Source organism: Mirounga angustirostris, unplaced genomic scaffold (genome assembly GCF_029215605.1).
Source record: "Mirounga angustirostris isolate CCGP_5_RB_7025 unplaced genomic scaffold, mMirAng1.0.hap1 SCAF_11, whole genome shotgun sequence".
In the NCBI taxonomy this organism is placed as follows: Eukaryota; Metazoa; Chordata; class Mammalia; order Carnivora; family Phocidae; genus Mirounga; species Mirounga angustirostris.
In genome coordinates, this window is record NW_026991719.1 from 15,147,838 (window position 1) to 15,168,689 (window position 20,852).

The 20,852-nt window shown below is 42.1% G+C and overlaps 1 protein-coding gene across 11 annotated transcripts in view; it reads right to left on the minus strand.

Annotated features, from left to right (window-relative positions):
* Window positions 1-20,852, minus strand: part of PHKA2 (phosphorylase kinase regulatory subunit alpha 2) — a 75,991-nt gene that overhangs the window by 41,182 nt on the left and 13,957 nt on the right. For 9 of the 11 annotated variants that reach the window (XR_008506071.2, XR_010406054.1, XR_008506070.2 and 6 more), the window contains 5 exons: window positions 8,954-9,112; window positions 6,092-6,139; window positions 5,020-5,188; window positions 2,742-2,824; window positions 126-206 (listed from right to left, as the gene is read on the minus strand). Coding sequence is in view for 7 of the 11 variants with exons in the window: in XM_045875527.3 (XP_045731483.1) it covers window positions 126-206; window positions 2,742-2,824; window positions 5,020-5,188; window positions 6,092-6,139; window positions 8,954-9,112 (540 nt within the window). In the remaining 4 variants the exon portion in view is untranslated. Of the gene's footprint in view, window positions 1-125; window positions 1,248-2,741; window positions 2,825-5,019; window positions 5,227-6,091; window positions 6,140-8,953; window positions 9,113-20,852 lie in introns of those variants that run through there. The other 2 variants (XM_064573840.1, XM_064573842.1) reach the window with 2 other exon arrangements.

Below are 20,852 nucleotides of genomic sequence, written 5' to 3' on the forward strand. Positions count from 1 at the left end.
TCATACTAGCAGTCGACTTTTGAAAAATATGCTAATCAGATTAAATCCAAACCCCTAAAGACTGAGAACCAAATCAAAGCAGTAGAAATGCACAGAAGGAAGAACAAACAGGTCAAGAGTGTTACCTTGGCCATCCCTACAGAGCTTGCATTCAATTCCGGAATGCCCTGATTAGTCTTATCTCCCCGTTCCCACATTCCATAATCCTACAGAAGAAAAAGGTAGTAATCAGAGCAGGAGAAAGAGGTACAGGAGAAGTGCTATGGAAAAATAATTCCGTTATGTTACCACAGGCACAACGAAACATGAATATCTCTTCTCCAGGGTTACTGAATTCATGGCTTTATATACTCAGGCTGTGCTCGTCCTCAATTTCACTTCATTTGACCTCTGTGCAGAATTTTGCAAGTAAATACTCAAGTGGAACAAAAATGCATGCAAAGACACTCTCAATTTTCTTATTCCTAAAAGTTATCAATTTATAAGAAACTCTTGATTTGTAGAGAACAAAATGTTTTATTTATCTTCAAATCAAATGAAATGCTGCCCCTCTATTTAGCTGATAGCTTTGAACTTATATTAAATTGTAAGATAGAAGAAAGAAACTTTAACAAATGTATCATAACTAATTGAAGCCAACCAAGCCATTTAATATAATTTAATACCTATTTCTAGTGTTACCTCTTGGGGGAAAATGCTAAGCAAGTAACAGAGGCCAAAATCAAAACTGAGGCACAGAATACTGAACTTTCTTGGCCTTTTAAAACCAATTATTGTGAATTGGCTCACAACACTCCATCCATAGAGGATGTGATATATGCATACCTAACTTTTATAATTCTTATTTTCACTGAAGAAAGGCAAGCACTGGATACCGTTTTGAAATAATGCTACATGCACTACTGAAAAATTACAAGCCAACAGGAACAGGACCAGTGCCAAAATTTCAGTATTTATTATCTGATCTGCAAAGATGAACATTTCCAAAATGTGCAAATTTAGACGTAGGCACACCAGAGCGGCGTTAGACTCTTTCCTGCTGGCATGCTTTCTAGCTGAGCCCCAGGACTCCGGCCTTCAGTGCTCCTCACATTTGGGCCTTTCCACATTCCAACCCATTCTCACTCCAACCCTGGACCCAAGTGACTCATCCTCAAAAACTGCCCAATCAGCTAACTCCCCTGTGCAAGAATCTCAAATGACAAACTGCCTATTCAGCAGTGGCTCTGTCAAATCCCTGCGGCTGGCCACACCTCTGTTATGTGGCCTCCCCCCCCCCCCCGCCCGGCATGCCCACAAGCAGACTTTGGTTTGTGCAAAACTCTGCCTGCAGGAGAGAGAGGTCTACTCCTTCCCTCCACACCCCCTCTCCCCCAGGACCCCTCCCCCACTCAGAGCCCATTCCTGCCCGGTACTGCTCCCGCTATTCCCGCACCCTTCTGCTCTTCTAAACCCTGCTCGTCCTCCAAGGTCCAACTAAAGTCCCACCCTTTCCACTCCCCTCTGGTTTCTTTAGACCTCGGCACTACTGACATTTTGCGCCAGACCATTCTCTGTTGTGGGGCTATCCTGCGCACCGCGGGCCATTCCGCAGCATCCCCCACCATCGCCCGCTAGATGCCAGTACCAATAACGTCTCCAGACGTTGCCAAATGTCCCCTGGGAGGGGCAGACTGCCCCTTGTTGAGAATCGCCTCTTTAGACCTAGGTAGCCCTCGGACCCAACCTAGTTTGCCGCTTACTTCTGTAAAGAAGGTCTATCTGGGACACAGCCATGCTCGCGCGGTCACGTGCTGTCTATGGCTGCCTTTCTTCGACAAGGGCAGACGTGAGAAGCAACGGGGGCCGGGGAGGCGAAAACAGCTATTTACTGTCGGGCCCTTTACAGAAAATGTTTGCTGACCCTTGCTTTCGACCACGGTGGCTTTTTAAAACCAACCAACCAACCAACCAACCAACCAACCCACCCACCCCTACCCTTTCTTTACTGCCCTTACAGTGAGCTTTCCACAGGTTCGTTATTCTAGAACAACTAGAAGTGCATGAGGCTCCACCTGCCGTATCAGCAGAAGCCCCGAGGCACTGGGCTTCATACACATTTACAGCCACCCATACCTGGCCTGGGGCACACATCCGGCTCTGGCCCCTCTGCCTGTGGGCTGCCTGGGGTGATCCACACGGCTCTGCAGCTCCTACTGACAAGCTGCTGCTGCGGCTGCCCTTCCCGGGTCCCGGCCGGCCTGTGTGCCGGCTCCGGGACACGTTAGGGTCTTATTTCAAATAAGCATAGGGGCACCTGGGTGGCTCCGTCGGTTAAGCGGCGGCCTTCGGCTCAGGTCGTGATCCCAGGGTCCTGGGCTCGAGCCCCGCGTCGGGCTCCCTGCTCGGCAGGGAGTCCGCTTCTCCCTCTGCCTGCCGCTCCCCCTGCTTCTGCTCTCTCTCACAAATAAATAAATAAAAATCTTTAAAAAAAATAAGCACGAAGGAGTCAAACAGAGCATGTGGTGCATTCCAAAAACATCAGCTCCTCAACTGGGTCCCAGGACAAAAATGTGTACTTTGTGTGCAGAGGTGACAATCTTAGAGCTCGAATCTTGCTACCTTTCTGATCAGCCCCAAACAGCCTGGCCCTCCAAGACCTGTATGATTTTTATTCTTTTGAACTGGGACACCTGATAAACTACAAGGGTTGATACTTACAGTGACTTTATACCTGAAAAACTACCAGGGTTGATACTTACAGCGACTTTATACGCGGCTTCTATGTAAAAAACAAGATTCTGGATGAAGGCCACCTCATCAAGGGTAAAAATAATACGTAAACCTAGTAAAGAGAAACAAACAGTGAAGTTACAGAGTTATGTTGTGAGGGGAGGTGTGTGTGCTGCCACTCCCAAATTACAAATATCATACTAGGAAAGAAATTCTTGTACTCCCATTTTTTGTTTTCCCCCATTTTCATTTTTCTTACTAGGCATCAAAAATTAAATTTGAAGTAAACTGAAGCAGCTAATGTCTAATCTCAGAAAGAGAAAGGAAGGAAGGAATGCGGGTGTGCCTACGGATAGAAAAGGCTGAAAGAGGTGTGGGGCCTTCTGCTAGTGTTGGATTTGTGCAAAGAAGTTTCCAACAAAGCACAAATTTTAGCCCAGAGCAACCAGACACTGTTCTTATCCTTGAGTGAGCCAAAGGGTGGGTACCTTTCCCCTGCGGCAGATAGGTAAAATAGAGCCCCCAACTTCAAGAGATAGCCCTTGACCTTGTGGGATGGCGAGCTCCCCAGACCTCCCCAGGGAGCGGCATTGACTAGCTGAAGTAGGTGGTGATCAAGAGAGCTGGATTTTTTGGGGGCGCTTGGGTGGCTCTGACGGTTAAGTGTCTACCTTCGGCTCAGGTCATGATCCCAGGGTCCTGGGATCGAGTCCCGCATCAGGCTCCCTGCTAGGCAGGGAGCCTGCTTCTCCCTCTGCCTCTCTCTCTCTCTCTCTCTCTCTCTGACTCTCATGAATAAATAAATAAAACTTAAAAAAAAAAAAAGAGAGAGAGAGCTGGATTTTTGCTTGGGCCCTCGAATGTTTAGGTGATTATGGCAAATATACATATTTTGAAAAGTATGGATTTTTGAAGCTGATAGGGGTATGGTAAGATATGAACTCTTACATCAATAGGGGGAGTTTAACTAGTAAACTGTTCTGAAAACAATTTGGTAATATATATAAATAGCCTCTGAAGTCTATCCAACAGAAGGAAGCAAGTAGCGATGGGGTCAAAGTTGGTATTGTGGGGCACCTAGGTGGCTCAGTCAGTTAAGCAGCCGACTCTAGCTCTCAGCTTGGGACATGACCTCAGGGTCTCGGGGTCGAGCCCCGCATCGGGCTCCATGCTCAGCAGGGAGTCTGCTTGAGGATTCTCTCTCCCTCTCCCTCTGCCCCGCTCCCCCCACCTCTTGCTCTCAAATAAATAAATCTTTAAAAAAAAAAAAAGTTGGATTGCAACATCAGTTACACTAGGAGAAAAAAAGGAATAAAGGAAGAGTCTGATTATGGCATATTCATTGATAAAATCGCTAAAATTATATTTATGAAGAGCTTGTAAGATCATGGGGAAAATGCTTAAGTTATAATTCTATATAATAACGACTACTATTTATGAAAACAATATGACCCTAAATTGGGGGGAAAAAAAAAAAGACTTAGAGGAGACATCCAAATGAAAATTGGCAGTGGAATTTTTTTCTTTGTATTTTGTTCTATTTTCCAAACTATTTACAATGAGCTCATCTTAATTTTCATAACCAAAAAGTACTTTTTATAAATGCCTGGCTTATTCACAAAGCTATAACAATATTATTTACTGATTTCTGCTATCTTTAGAGTTTCACATTTGCAGACTGAAATTCATGGGAAGCCTCTAACTCAGAAGGTCAGTTTACTGGACTGGGGATAAGAACACTGAGACACAGGAGCTAAATGACCTAACCCCCGGGGGCCGTCGCAGCAGACTATGTCATGCGAGAGACCATTTGTTAGCAGAAACACGCTACAGTCTGGAGCTCAGGAGGCCTGGTGTCCCAAGCTGCCATGGAAGCCAACAGCTTGGGCTGAGGAACAATGCTCACAGTCAGGGAGTTTTTGGCCCACTCCCAGCATGGAGGCTATGGACTGACTGACCACTCTGGGCAGACTGCCAAGTTCTAGAAATTATGTTGTTTGAATATAATTCAGGTGAATGAGGGTGTGTCTAGAAGAGGGAAGTGAGAGGAAAAGGTGAAGGGGCCAAGCCAGCTTTGGGATCAACCAGAGAGATGCTACCAGAGCTGGCTCGACAGCCCTTTGTCCTATAGGTCCTCAGAAGGCTGGCCATTGGCAGGTCACTGAGTCAATGTACGTGATATTATAAACATGCATGCTTTTTCTTTACAGAAATAACTTATTTGGAATTTGGATCAATGCCTGCCCCTCCCTGCTCCCTTCTGGATTGTCACTCCCTGTACAATGGGCTCCAAGGGCCCTGGCTCACCAGAGGCAGTCATCTGGGCCAGGAACAGGAGGAAGAGGGAGGTGGCATCCACCTGGAGGTGGCCCCACTGGTCGTCGCCCACCACAGTGCTGCAGGTGGCCGTGTTGTACTTGGCGTGCAAGCTGTCTTTGGTACTCTGAGTGTGCTTGAACTTCTCCACTTTATCCACCTGCGGGAGAGAGCAAGCCGGCTCCACACGGTTAAGGGCTTCACGGCCGGCAGAGGCCACACCCAGGGTCAATCTCTTGCTCTTAGACCTCTTAGCTGCTACCTCTGGGAGCCAGAGAGATGGAAGGCGGCACCACACGGAGGGGCTGTGTGGGGGATTCTCCCTGTCCACACCAGATGTGGCCCAGCCCAGGGGGATTTTAACAAGCTCTACAGGGCGACGGGTCAAGCCAAAGGGTTTTCCTTGTGTGCATATGCCCAGCCGGAGCTGTGACGCATGGTAGGCGCTCAGCGAGAGAGAGAGGGAAGAAAGAGGACCTGTTTAAACTTCAGCTTCTTGTTTCCTTATGTCAGAAGGAAAAGAGGAACTAGGGCTTTGAAGAGTAACCAGGCACATGCTGCTGAAGGGTGGGGACAGTATCATTCATTTTGGAACCTGTGCAGATCCCATAATGAGGTTCTGTGCATAGTACGAGCTCAATGCATTATTTTATTTACCCCCCTCCCCCCACTGAAATGCCAGTAGACAGTACTGTCAAGTCTTAAACACTCAAGCATTTCAACTCAAATGAAAAGAAACCCCTCTATATATAAACTCAACAGAAGAAACAATACTACATGGCTGTCCGAGAGTGGCTTTTAAAAACAATGATTTCATCCCCGTTTAAAAAAAGGGCATGCTCTCCTTTCAAAAGAGATTGTGAGAAACAGGGTCCTTTGAGTCTGTGGTTCTATAGTATGATAAGATTACTGAAGATAATTGAAAGGACAAAGTAAGCCAAGTATTTTCAATTTCTCTTCCACGTGAGAAGCTCAAAATGCTTTAGGAATGTTAGCTGTCACCATGAAAGTGACAAAATGCCACTCAGATGACCTGAAAACACTTTTGTCTTTTTCTGCCTACCTGTCTCATCATGCACTGGAGAAGACCCCGCATCAGTTTCACCACGTTCTGTGGAAAGAAAGTGGGATCAGTGACAAGGCCAGCTTCCCTGCTCCTTGAAAACCACCTCCTCACCACATGGCCTGTAAGCCAGGGCTGCCCACAGACCTCCCTGAGAAGGCACAGCCTGAGCATATACAAGCATTCTGACTGTTGAGATTATCGCCATGCCATCATAAAGAAAGAAAATCTTGATACAGTAATTTATCTCAAATAAAGGGCTTGGACCAGATGGCACCTTCAGTTCCAAAATCCAGTGACTCCTCACTGGTATTTTAGCAAGACAATTTTTATAAGCCTAGTACCCTGAGGATTAATTTTGATGTCACAATTCTTTATTTATTTATTTTTTTTGTTATGCCAAAGATGAATTAAGTCCGCCATGCTTGCCCCAAAGGAATGCTACTTCGCCGAAAGAGCCATTTGTGACACCATCACAGGGCTATTGAGTAAAGTTCTTACAAAATGCAAGTAGCTGCCAAGGTTTCTTAATAGTATGTATTGCAACCAACTATTATCATTATGAATAATAACAATAGTACTATGATAATCAGACCTTCTGTCCAGGCACTGTACGAAACCCTTGACCTGGATTGGATTCTGTCTAATTCTTGCAACAACCTTATGAGGCACATGTTATTATTAGCCTACTTTATAGATAAGAAACCTGAGGCTGAGAGAGATGAGGCAACATTGCTAAAGTCTCCCGCGGCAGGGGGTGGAGCAAGGACAGAGCCCACACCGAGGGATCTGACTCCAGAGTTTGAGCTCTTAGTCAATACGTTATATTGCCTCCCACTTCCTCTGAAATTCAGACCCATCAAAAGACTGGTCTTAATCCATCCTATTAAAAACCATATAAAACTAATTCACAAGTGGCTACAGAATGGGATATTCTGTGGGTCGAAGTAGCCCAGCTGAAAGAAGGTCCCCCCCACCCAGGACCATTCTCTTGTAGAATGTACATGGTCTGCAGGGGAAGAATAGAGTGAAAGGCCATGAAAGTTAATTACCAGAGAAAAATCTGTAATGAATCATCCTTCAGATCCTTCTGCCTCTAAAATCCTAGGATTCTAGAATACAATCTCACTTTAGGACATAAACTCTTTTGAGGCAGAAAATGTTACCTCATAATAAGGTATAACTAACATTTCCTACAGTGTACAGCACAAATATTTGTCCACTGACTTCCCCTCAAAGTTATTTTCCATTATGAAGAAGCACGGTGCTTCCCAACTGGGGGTGACTTCCCATCCCCTAGGGGTGGAGGGACATCTGGAAATGTGGGGCTGGAGGCATTTTTATTGTCACCATGATGAAGGCGGGGCTTACCGGCATCTAGTGAGTAGGGCCCAGGGAGCCTAAGGGTCCTGCGATGCGCGTGACAGTCTCACACAATGAATAACTGTACACCCCAAAGGCAATGGCAGCCCTCCTGAGGATCATGGGAAGATCCTGTGTTGTCCTCCATAATCAAGGGAAAGGTCTCTCTTTAGTTATTAACCACACTCAACACAACAGTGTGGCCTGTTCGTGCCTCACTACCGTCAGTCATAGCGCAACACATCTAGTCGACTGTAGCCTGCGTCAGAAAACGCTGACAGAGCTGAGGTACGGGGTGTGTGCAGGCACACGTGTGTGTAGCCAGGCAAGCTCTACTTCGATTTTGTCTCAAAGGGGGATGGGAAGTTTGATGAACATCCACATTAAATTATTATACTGCTAAAGAATGAGTCACTTATGGAATAACCATCCAACTTCTTGGAGGAGCGTGCAAGTGCTTGCTGTAGGCATGTTTTAAAACGACCTCTTGCCTTACCTCCAAGACTTGGTGATTTTATCACCTTACACTCAGCGTGTCTCGTCAAATCCAAACTGTCCTTCCCTTGCTCCCACAGACCGGCTTCCTCTGCTAGTTTCGCTACGGCCATCAAGGCTGTCTGTCACCCCTGCCCACTTTGGTTGCTGTAACACACTGATTGGGCTATAAGAACTCTCCTTGAACCTGATAATCCACTGGCTGGGAGAGCCAGTAAGGAACATACGAATCAAACATAAATCCCAAAGGCTCTCATGCTAAGAGAACTACGCTGTTCTTTGCCAATGCTCCCTACTTCAACGTTATCACTCAAAATACTCTGAAAATACCTCCTGTGCTCAAGGGCAGATTATTTTCTTACATACTCAATGATGGCCAATCTTTGCTTCGCTGACTATGTTGGTTTCTGAATTTGGAAATCAATAAAAAGACTTCATTGTGCCATACGGTAACATAGGCATGAATACTGGACAACACCAATGTGATTCAAAATGAAAGGGTGACTGACTATAAATTCATAAGACTGCTTTGGAATGGTTCAGACTAAAAAGGAATTTCTAAGGGAAATACCAAAAATGTTTTAAGAAATAGCAATACTGTTTGGATAAATACCCTTTCAACCTGACTACTTCAGACTACTACACTTCGGAATGTATATTTCTGGTGTGCTGACTCTTTAAAAACAATCGATTAGTTTATAATGACCTTTTGTATATAAGTATATATAAAATTGACAGAGCATGTGTGAGAGAAATGTAGCTAGTTAGAAATTTGGATGCTTTCTTTTCCTTTTCAGAATAGTGTGATTTGGGTTGTTTTTTTAAGGAGGGAAAAAAAGCTCAAAGAGAACGATCAAGGAGACCACCTAAGCACCTCCCTAAAATACTCTATAGCAGAAATGGAGGTGATGCCTACACCAAACTGTTCTGCACAGCTGCTTCCAGGCTTCTCAGTTTAAGGAAAAGGCGCTGAGCAGCCAAGACATGGCTGCCAGTCAACATTACCTGCTCCAACTCGTAGGCTTTGGCCTTGTCCTCATCACGGTCAGCATTCTTGCGGTAGGCCATGCCCAGGCCCCACACGGCCAGAATGCTGTAGATGTTATCCCGCACCCAGGCATCCTTCTGCTCGTGACTGGCCGACAGCAGCCCTGTGACGGGATTCTATTAGAGAAGAAACACAAAATGACTCAGCACAACCCTCACCCAGCTCTTGACAAATGAATGCTCACCCTTAGGAGGCACAAGGAGGGCTGGGGTGAAAAGTAGAAATCGGAGTTCTAGTCCCTGCTCTGCCCCCAACAGCATTTCTGGGCTTTGGTTTCTTCATCTGTATAAAGGCAATATTAGACTAGAAAGTCTCTAAGGAACCTTCTAACTCTGATGTTCTTGTTCTTTTGCTTTCAAACCAGATCGTACTATTGTGACAAACAGAAGAAACAGCAAACAGAAAAAGCCTACAAGACTTTTACAAATCTGTGCACTGAAGGCTTTAGGTCTTCTTCTGCCTTCATGTTTCCACACCAGTTGGTGAAGCGCTGAACCTGGGAGCGAGAGACCCGGATCCAGGGTCCCACTCCACCAGTCTAGCTCTACGCGCCCAGGGAAGCTGCCTACCCTAACTGGGCCTCCACTGCCTTGTCTGTGATCCAGACACTTCATGTGCCTAAAAAGGAGGCACTAAGGGCGCCTGGGTGGCTCAGTTGGTTAAGCGACTGCCTTCGGCTCAGGTCATGATCCTGGAGTCCCGGGATCGAGTCCCACATCGGGCTCCCTGCTTGGCGGGGGGCCTGCTTCTCCCTCTGACCCTCCCCCCTCTCATGTACTCGCTCTCTCTCATTCTCTCTCTCTCAAATAAATAAATAAAAAATCTTAAAAAAAATAAAAATAAAAAGGAGGCACTAAGCAAGAGGACATTGGGGGTCCTATTTAGCTATGATATTTAAAAGGGCAGCTGAGTAACTAAAAAGCCAGATCTTCACACCAAAAAAGTATACACAATATTCGTAACAGCATTATTCATAATAACTCCAAAGTGGAAACAACCCAAATGCCCATCAATTGATGAATGAACAAAATGTGGTCTATACAGGGGCGCCTGGGTGGCTCAGTCGTTAAGCGTCTGCCTTCGGCTCAGGTCATGATCCCAGGGTCCTGGGATCGAGCCCCGTATCAGGCTCCCTGCTCAGCGGGAAGCCTGCTTCTCCCTCTCCCACGCCCCCTGCTTGTGTTCCTTCTCTCGCTGTGTCTTTCTCTGTCAAATAAATAAATAAAATCTTTAAAAAAAAAAATGTGGTCTACACAAACAACGAAATATTATTCGGCAATAAAAAGGAAAGAAGTACTAATATATGCTACAGCACGCGTGAGCCTTGCAAACACTATGCTGAGTAAAAAAAGCTGGTCACAGAGGACCGCACATTGCATGATTCCATTTATAAGAAATGTCTGGAATAGGCAAATCTGTAGAGACAGAAAGTAGATTAGTGGTTGTCTAGGGCTGGGGTTGGGGGGAGGATGGGAGGAAGTGGGGAGTGAGTGACTGTTAACAGGTTTCTTCCTTTCTGGGGGTGATCTAATTGTTCCAAAATTGATTGTGTTGATGATGCACAACTCTATGAATATATTAACAATCATTACATTGTTTACTTTAAATAGATGAATTATATGATAAGTAAATTATATCCCAGTAAAGCTATTTTTCTTAAAAGCCAGTGCTAATAAAATCTGTGCCTAGAAATAAAATGGGTAAGGTAGAAAGAGAGTCACATAAAGATAAAGCCTTGTTGACTTTTCCTGAAAATACGCAAAGAAATATGTACCTAATAAAAAACATCTAATAAAATACAGAGCCTTGCCAGCTTAAACAAAATTAATCAAAAGCGTTCTTAATTATTCACAAGAAGGCTCATGAAAAAAGTTGGGTCCTTTCAAAGTGATACTGCCATGGATATTAGGTAAAAAAAACATTGGCATAGTTTCAAATGGTCCCACATAAGGCATTAAATATTTGACTTTCTCCTTTAACTAACCTATGCCCTCTTCAAAAACATCTAAAACTCAACTGATACTGCCCTCAGGGGCAATAGCATTCTGTATTTTGACACCGTTCCATAGCCAAGAATTACAAATCAATCATTTTAAAGTCTAGAACTGAAGTCTAGAAATGACTGAGTGTCTTATTCCAACAGTGGACGACTGGTGTTTTTAAGAAAATCACTATGCACCAACAACTGGAACTGTTCTGAGGCCAGTTGACTAATCCCAGGACAGCAACTCATCAGGAGATCCAGGGAAAGAAATCAGCCCCTTCCTGGCGTACCCATTAACCGTGAGTCCACTGAGACAAACAGCCTTCCAATGACACAGCAGTGACCGCTTACACATAGTGCCAAGTGTGGTTTGGATTATGAAATGTCACTGTCCTGTTAACTGAAAGTTACTTCTTTGATTCTTCAGTTCGGGCTTAACTGTTTAATTGGATTAGTTTATCCCCACCCAGAGCTAGAATGCCTGAACCCCTCGTTCCACTATAGAGACACAGTCTAGGTATTTTGGAGATCCCCACATTCACAACTCCATACCCAAACCATGTTAACTTGGCGTGCTACTGCACTCAGTGAAAGGAATACTTACTGTTATGGACTGAATGTTTGTGTGTCCCCATATTCATTTTATTTTATTTTTTATTTTTTTTAAGTAGGCTCCACGTGTGGAGCCCAGTGCGGGGCGTGAAGTCACAACTCTGAGATCAAGATCTGAGCTGAGATCAAGTGTCGGACACTTAAACAATTGAGCCACCAGGACACCCCTGTCTCCTCCATATTCATACGTTGAAATCTAATTCCCATTGTGATGCTATTCGAAGGTGGGGCCTTTGGGAGGCGATTAGGTCATGAGGGTAGAGCCCTCACAAAGGGGACCTAGTGTCCTTATATGAAGAGGTCAGAATGCTAGCTTGTTCTCTCTCTGCCCTGTGAGGTTGCAACAAGAAGCCGCCTGTCTACAACCGGGAAGAGGGCCCTCACCAGAACCTGGCCACGCTGGCCCCCTGAGCTCGGACTTCCCAACCTCCAGAACTGTGAGAAATAAATCTCTGCTGTTTAAGCCCCTGGTCTGTGGTATTTGTTATGGCAGCCCTCGCTAAGACTTGCTTCTCTCTTTAAGTCTATAAAAAAGAATGTGTTGGGGCGCCTGGGTGGCTCAGTTGGTTAAGCGACTGCCTTCGGCTCAGGTCATGATCCTGGAGTCCCTTGATCGAGTCCGCATTGGGCTCCCTGCTCGGCAGGGAGTCTGCTTCTCCCTCTGACCCTCCCCCCTCTCATGTGCTCTCTCTCAAATAAATAAAATCTTTAAAAAAAAAAATGTGTTGTGCTGGAAGATGTGGGAGTTTCCATTTTGATGCAATTCAGAACAACTGAAAAGAGCACAGACTGGGAGACAGTCTGTCGAGATGGCTGGTCTGCTGTCCCTTCCTCTAAGGCCAAGCCAAGTGGTTTTGCCTTTGCATGCTCCTCCCCCTGCCCAGGGGGCTTATCCTGCACCACCTGCAATCCCACTCACTGGCTTCTGTGACCCAGCCAACAGGTACATCTCCTTAGAGCTCTGTGGTCTTTTACTTGCATTAGCTATATAAGTGGAGGGGGAGCAAAAGGCCTTCGCAGCAGATGCAAATTTTACAAGCTAAACAGAAACAAGCAAACTGCAGACAGCAGGAGGCAAGTGGGTAGATCTGTTCAGGCTAAGCCTGTGGCCTCAGATACAATCATTTTAACCATATGCTGCTTTCCAATCTTTTAAAAATATAATTTAATTCTATGGATACCCACACATAACCTTCAGTGTATCGTGTTTAAGAGCAAAGGTTCTGGAAACGGACTGCCTGTGTAAAAAGCTCTACCACCGTCCAGCTGACCTGGAGCAAATTACTTCCGTGTCTCCGTCTACCTAATGCAGATTAGAACAGTACCTAGACCTCATAGGGTTGTTTGTGAGGATTATAGGAGTAAATTCAAATCAAGCATTTTGGACTATGTCTAGCACAAATTAGTGCTCAATAACTGCTAACTAGATATTATCAACCTATTTGAACAGATTTCATTCACATTACTTTTTCATATAATTATTTTAGGAAATCAGATGGAGACGGTGGTTAGGGGAAGAAACCTACAAGTTAGCTTAATGTAACCATCATTAATTTTGTTAGGGAAAAAAAAAAGCCTGAGGCCTTCTTTTATTTTTACAGTAAATACTGTTAGTTAATATATTTATTCCATTGTTATGTTTGAGACAAAAACCCTGGCAACTCTATACCCACTCCACCCCCAGGTCTGGGAAAGGCAAAGGCCTGAATTTTGCTCATTCAAATAAGTCTTCCCTTTCTGTTTATTCTGCTAAACTCTCTATGTACGTCACTTGAAAAAATAAATCTTAGTGACAAATCTCTATAATAAGAAGCACCACTACCACTCTCCTGAGGTGACAGGTGTGGGGCCATGACGGAAGAGGATGGGGCCGATTGCAGACAATGGAGCTACCGGGAGAGCCATGAGGAGTCAATGGTAGTGGCCCAATGCAGTCTTAGAGGAGATGGCACAGGCCTGAGCTAAAGCACTCAGCACCCCTGCTGCAAGGGAACTGGCAGTGACATCCCTGAACTCTAGAAGAGGCCTGAGACAGAGGAGCTCAACATAAATTGTGGCTCACTGAGGGCAAGGGGCCAAGAGCTGGGCATTTTGTCATTCAGGTTCAGTCATTTGTCAGCTGCGCTTACCTTCTCCACTACTTCTTCACTTCTAATTTAGAGAAAGTGCCCTTTTCGGCTCCTGTTTATGAGAGAAAGGCCTAGAATAAATCGGGCCCAGGGCTTGGTTTCTGTGCTGTGGTAACAAACACCCCTAAAATCTTGGTGGCTTATAACAAGGAACATTCATTTCTCCTCCATGCCTCGTGTCCATCCCTGGTCGGCTGTACTTCTGCTCTGGGTTGTCCTTCCTCTAGGAACCGGGCTACTGGATCAGCCTATACCCACAACACTGCCCAGCTCGTGGCAAAGGAGAAGAAACACACAGTAAACCATGAGCTGCATCTTCAGGCTGCCAGCCAGAACTGACACGTTAATTCTTCTCCTATCTCATCCATGAAAGCAAGTCTCACTGCCATTTCTGAGTTCAACGATGTAGAGATGTGAAATCCTCCCCTAAGGATGAGAAGCGAATAATTGTGAAAAACTATTATGTGAACAATTATGCTGCTATGATGACCTTACCTGCTAGCCGTGGTAGGCTGGAATCCCCACCCTCACAGCCCACGCATAAGTGAATCTGAGGCGATCAGAGATTAATATGGTAATGAACCACTTGCATTCTGCTTTTTGGCTTATAAAAAGGTATTATATAAAATGAAATTCCTACTCTTTAGGATGGGGAAAAGGAAAAAGGAATTGAGATATTAATCAGACAAAATAGACTTCACAGCAAAGAATATTATCAGGGATACAGAGAAATGTTATAAAAATGATAGGGTCAGCTCACCATCAAGACATAACAATCCTAAATGTGTCTGTACCTAATAAGAAGCTAAGGGATACATACATAGTGGCTAGAATAGAGAGTCTAAAAATAGATCCATACAGATACGACAAATTGATTTTTGATAAAAGTCTAAAAACAAACAGGGAAAGGATAGCCTTTAAAAAAAAAAAAAGATTTTACTTTTACATAATCTCTACTCCCAACATGGGGCTCAAACTTACAACCCTGAGTTCAAGAGTCACATGTTCTACTGACTGAGAGAGCCAGGTGCCCTGAAGGACAGCCTTTTCATAAATGGTGTTGGAACACAGAAGTATAAAAGGTAATAAGAGAATATTATGAAAAATTATATGCCAATAAATTGGGTAACCAAGAAGAAATGAATAAATTCCTTCAAACACAACTTTCCAAAACTGAATCACACAAATGGAAAGATACACCATACTCACGGATTGGAAGAATTATTAAGTTAATTAAATTAATTGTTAAAATGCCCATACTACCAAAGCAATCTACAGATTCGATGCAATCCCTATCAAAATACCAATAGCATTTGGGGCGCCTGGGTGGCTCAGTCAATTAAGCGTCTGACTCTTGGTTCCGGCCCAGGTCACGATCTCATGGGTCATGAGATTGAGCCTCACGTCGGGGTCCCTGGTCAGCAGGGAGTCTGCTTGAAGATTCTCTCCCTCTGCCCCTTCCCCTACTTGTGCTCGCTCTCTCTCGCACTCTCTCTTGCTCTCAAATAAATCTTTAAAAAAAAAAATAGCATTTTTCACAAAGCTAGAACAAAAAATTCTAAAATTTCTATAGAACCACAAGAGACCCCAAAGAGACAAAGCAAACTTGAGAAAGAAGCACAAAGCTGGAGGTATCACAACTCCAGATTTCAAGATATACTACAAAGCTACAGTAATGAAAACAGTATGGTACTGGCACAAAAACAGACACATCAGTATAACAGAATAGAGAATCCAGAAATAAACCCATGATTATATAGTCAATTAATCTACAACAAAAGAGGCAAGAATATACAATGCAGAAAAGACAGTCTCTTCAATAAATGGTGTTGGGAAAATTGGACAGCTACATGCAAAAGAATGAAAGTGGGCCACTTTTTTACACCATACACAAAAACTAGCTTGAAACAGATTAAAGACTTACACACAAGACCTGAAACCATAAAACTCCTAAAATAAAATATAGGCTGTAATTACATGGACACTGACCTTAGCAACATGTTTATGGATAGGTCTCCTTAGGCAAGGGAAACAAAAGCAAAAATAAACTATTGGGACTACACCAAAATAAAAAGCTTTTGAACAGTGAAGAAAATCATCAATAAAATGAAAAGGTGACCTAGTGAATGGGAGAAGATATCTGCAAATAATATATCCAATAAGGGGTTTATATCCAAAATATATAAAGAACTTATACAACTCAATAACAAAAAACAAACTATCTGATTTTAAAATGGGCAGAAGATCTGAATAGACATTTTTCCAAAGAAGACATACAAATGGCCAACAGACACATGAAAAGATGCTCAACACCACTAATCACCAGGGAAATGCAAATCAAAACCACAGTGAGATCACCTTACTCCTGTTAGAATGGCTAGTATGAAAAAGACAAGAAATAACAAGTGTTGGGGAGGATATGGAGAAAAGGGAACACTTGTGCACTGTTGGTGGGAATGTAAATTGGTGCAGCCACTGTGGAAAACAGTATTGAGGGTCCTCAAAAAACTAAAAATAGAAATACCATATGATCCAGTAATTCCACTACTGGGTATTTACCCAAAGAAAATGAAAACACTTATTTAAAAAGATATCTGCACTCCTACGTTTACTGCAGCATTACCTACAACAGCCAAGACACAGAAGCAATCCAAGTGTTCACTAAGTGAATGGATAAAGAAGATGAGGTATATACATGTACAATGGAATACTACTCATCCATAAAAAAGAATGATATTGTGCCATTTGTGACAACATGGATAGACCTAGAGGGTATTATGCTAAGTCAAGTCAGAGAAAGAAAGACAAATACCATATGATTTCACTTATATGTGGAATCTAAAAAAACACAAACAGAAATAGATTCATAAATACAGAGAACAAAATGGTGGTTGCCAGAGGGGCAGGGGGGTGGGAGGATGAGTGAAACAGGTGGCAGGGATTAAGAGGTACAAACTTCCAGTTAAAAAATAAGTCATAGGGATGAAAAGTACAGCATAGGAAATACAGTCAGCAATATTGTAAAAAAAACCTTGTATGGCATCAGATGGTAACTACACTTATTGTGGTGAGCATTTCATAATGTACATAATTGTTGAATCATTATACTGTACACCTGAAACTAATATAATATTGTATGTCAATAAATACTCAAATATTACAGCCAATCAAAGAAAGAAGGAAAATAATAAGATGTATTTTTAAAAATGTTAGGTGAGTAAACAGTAAACATCAGATGTCAAAATAGTTGTTAACATGGTTAACATGGTTATAAAACAAGGCAAATACCAAAAGTAATGAGTAAAATGAAAAATACATAATGGAAAAAAATTTAAGAAATAGTGTTGGAACAACTGGACATCCATATGCAAGAATATGAATCTCAATCTCACACCTCATACAAAAGTTAACTTAAAAGGAATCACAGATCTAAATGTTAGATGGAAACTTATAAAACTTTTATAAGTAAACATAGAAGAAAAACCTTCATGACCTAAGGTCAGGCAGAATTAGCTATGGTACTAAAAACACAATCCATAGAAGAAAAATTGATAAATTGGACTTTAGCAAAAGTAAAAACTTTTGCTCTGTGAAGGACAATGTTAAGAGATAAAAAGACAAGCTACAGACTAGGAGAAACTACTTGCGAGTTGCATACTCAACAAGAGAACTGTATCCAGAACATATGGAGAACTCTCAAAATGCAACAGCAAAACAAACAACCTAAGTTAAAAATTGGTAAAAACAAACAAGAAAACTTTGACACTTTACCAAAGAGGATGTGATTGACAAATAAGCACATAAAAAGCTCAACATCATTAGCTATTAAGTAAACGCAAATTAAGACAACTATGAGATACCACTACATACCTATTAAGATGGCTAAAATTAAAAATACTGCCAACACGGAGTGTTGACAGAGATGCAGCACCACTAGAATCCCCATATGTTGCTGGTGGGAATGCAAAACGGTGCTGCCACTCTAGAAAACAGTTTGACAATTTCTAATAAACTTGAACACTTATCCTACAACCCAGCAATCCTGCTCCTGAATATTTACCCTAGAGAAATAGAGAACTCTATATGCATGTTTAAGGCAGCTCAATTCTTAACTACCATAAAAACTGCAAACTCAAATGTCCTTCAATAGGCAAATGGATAAACACACTACGATATGTCCTTATAATGAATACTACTCAGCAATGAAAAAGAACAAACTATTGACACAGACAGCAACTTGGATGAATCTCACAGGCCTTATGCTAAGTAAAAGAAGCCACTCTCAGAGGTTACATACCACATGATTCCACTTATGTGGCGTTCTCCAAAAGACAAAATTACAGTGATGGAGAACTGATCAGTATTTTCCAGGGCTTAGGGGTGGGGAGAGGGTGTGACAAAGGGGTAGCAGGAGGGAGATTTTGAGGGGTTGAAGGGACTGCTTTGTATCTTGATTATGGTTATGGTTACATGACCCTACACGTTTTAAAATTCACAGAACTGCACACTAAATATATAAAAAAGGAAATGTATTGTGATTTCTAGCACATTTTTTAAAAAAAGTTTTACTGCGATATAATTCATATAACATACACTTTACCCATTTAAAGGATACAATTCAGTGGTTTTTGCTATAGTTACATACTAACAGAAACATCAGAGTTAATTTTAGAATATTTTCATCACTCCCAAAAGAAACCCCCTACCCTACCCATTAAAAGTCATTTCCCATCTGTCCCTAACCCTCAATCCCCCAGGCCTAGGCAACCACTAAATCTACTTTCTGTCCCTATAGATATGCCTGTTCTGGACATTTTGTATAAATGGACTCATACCATATGTGATCTTTTATATGCCAGACTTCTTTCAATCAGCATAATGTGTTCAAGGTCTGTCAGTGTTGTAGATGTATTAGTACTTCATCCCTTCTTATTGCAAATAATATTCCATTGTATAGACATAGTACATTTTGTGTTCCCACTCATTAGCTGATGAACATTTTGGTTGTTTCCACTTCGGGGATATTATAAATAATGCTGCTATGAACATTCATTTATAAGTTTTTGTGTGGACATGTGTTTTCCGTTCTCTTGGATATATACCTAGGAGTGGAATTTCTGGGCTGTATGGCAACTCTAAGTGTAATGTTTTGAGGAACTGCAAAACTGTTTTCCAAAGAGGCTACACCACTTTAAATTTCCACTGGCAAAGTACAAGGGTTCCAATATCTCCGTATCCTTGTCAAAATTTGTCTGTTAAATGAAACAAGATGAAACCAGAGAGGGAGACAAACCATAAGAGAGACTCTTAATCTCAGGAAACAAACTGAGGGTTGCTGGAGGGGAGGGGGCTGGGGGGCTGGGGTGACTGGGTGATGGACATTGGGGAGGGTATGTGTTGTGGTGAGCGCTGTGTATTGTGTAAGACTGATGAATCACAGACCTGTACCCCTGAAACAAATACATTATATGTTAATAATAATAAAAAAAATTATCTTTCTCATTGCATCTATCCTAGTAGGTGTGAAATGGTATCTCAATTGTGGTTTTGATTTGCATTTCCTTGACAGTTTGTGATATGAGCATCTTTTCCTGTGCTTATTTGTCATTCATATATCACTTTTGGAGAAATGTCTATTCAGATCCTTTGCCAATTTGTAAATTGTTATTCATCTTTTAATATTGAATTTTAAGAGTTCTTTATGTATTCTTGAATCAAGTCTCTTAACATATACATGATTTGCAATTTTCTCCTGTTCTGTGGGTTGTCTTTTCACTTTAATGGTATGGTTTGCAGTACAATAGCTATTTTTTCATGAAGTCCAATTTATCTATTTTTTTTCTTTTGTCACTTGTGCTGTTATTGTACTAAGAAATCTTTGCTTCCCCTAAAGTCAGGAAGATCTATTCCTGCGTTTTCTTCTAAGGGTTTTATAGTTTTAGCTCTTACATTTAGGTTTATGATCCATTTTGTGTTAATTTTTGTACATGATACAAGGAAGGGGTCCCTTCATTGCTTTGCATGTGGATATCTAATTGTCCCAGTACCATTTATTGAAAAGAGTATTCTTTCTCCATTTAACTGTTTTGACACCCTCATAGAGAATCACCTGACCATAAATGTGGTGGTTTATTTCCGAACTCTCAATTCTATCCCCTTTTGTTCCATTGATCTGTACGTCTATAACCTTAGGCCAGTACCACACTGTCTTCATTACTGTTAGCTTTCTAGTAAGTTTTGAAATCAGGAAGTGTGAGCCTTTCAACTTCGTTCTTCTTTTTCAAGATTCTGGATCCCTTGCATTTCCAAATGAATTTTAGGATCAGCTTGTCAATTTATGCAAAAAAGCAGCTGAGACTTTGATAGGATTGCATCGAACCTGTAGATTAGTTTGGAGAGTATTGCCATCTCAGTTATATTGTCTTCCAATCCATGAACATGGGATATCTTCCTGGAACAATCTTAAGAATTGTTCCTATGCTTTAAGCTCTCTAAGGGCAGTCTGTCTTTTTTGTTCACCACTCTAACTAAAGGTCCTGGTCTACTTAGATAAATAAATGAACAAATGTACAACAAAGATTATATTTTTACTGATTTATAGTCTAAAATATCTTTTTCAAAGATAGTTAAAAGTGTAGATATTATCTATTTATATACATTTGTATTATGCATAGCTAATGGAAGTAATTTTCCTTTTAAGAAAGCTTGTTTTATTATTATGCACATCCTTCTGTTCCGTCTTTCTTTAGGAAACTGAAGAAGCAACTCAGGTATGCATAGCAGGAAGCTTGGTAATGATTCAAACAGGAACTAAAGCCTTATATTTGCTTTAAAAGTAGAAGTGGGTAAAATAGGGGAGCTCTTTCAAGCATAAGAAATAGCTTATTGCTAGACTCAGAGAGGAAATGGGTAAAACCAAGAATAGTAACCTCACAGGATAGAGGTGAAGTTAAGGAGGCAGAAGTCAGGGCAGTAAATTTCAGTGGGGGAAAGGGTACAGTGGTAGAGGGTGACCAGAGAAAACAGTATACATGACTCCCTAGGGTGGTGTGTGTGTAGTTTAAAAAACATATTCAACATTATAATTATCTACCTGAAAAATGAAAAAAATAAAAGCTAAAGCCTTCATAC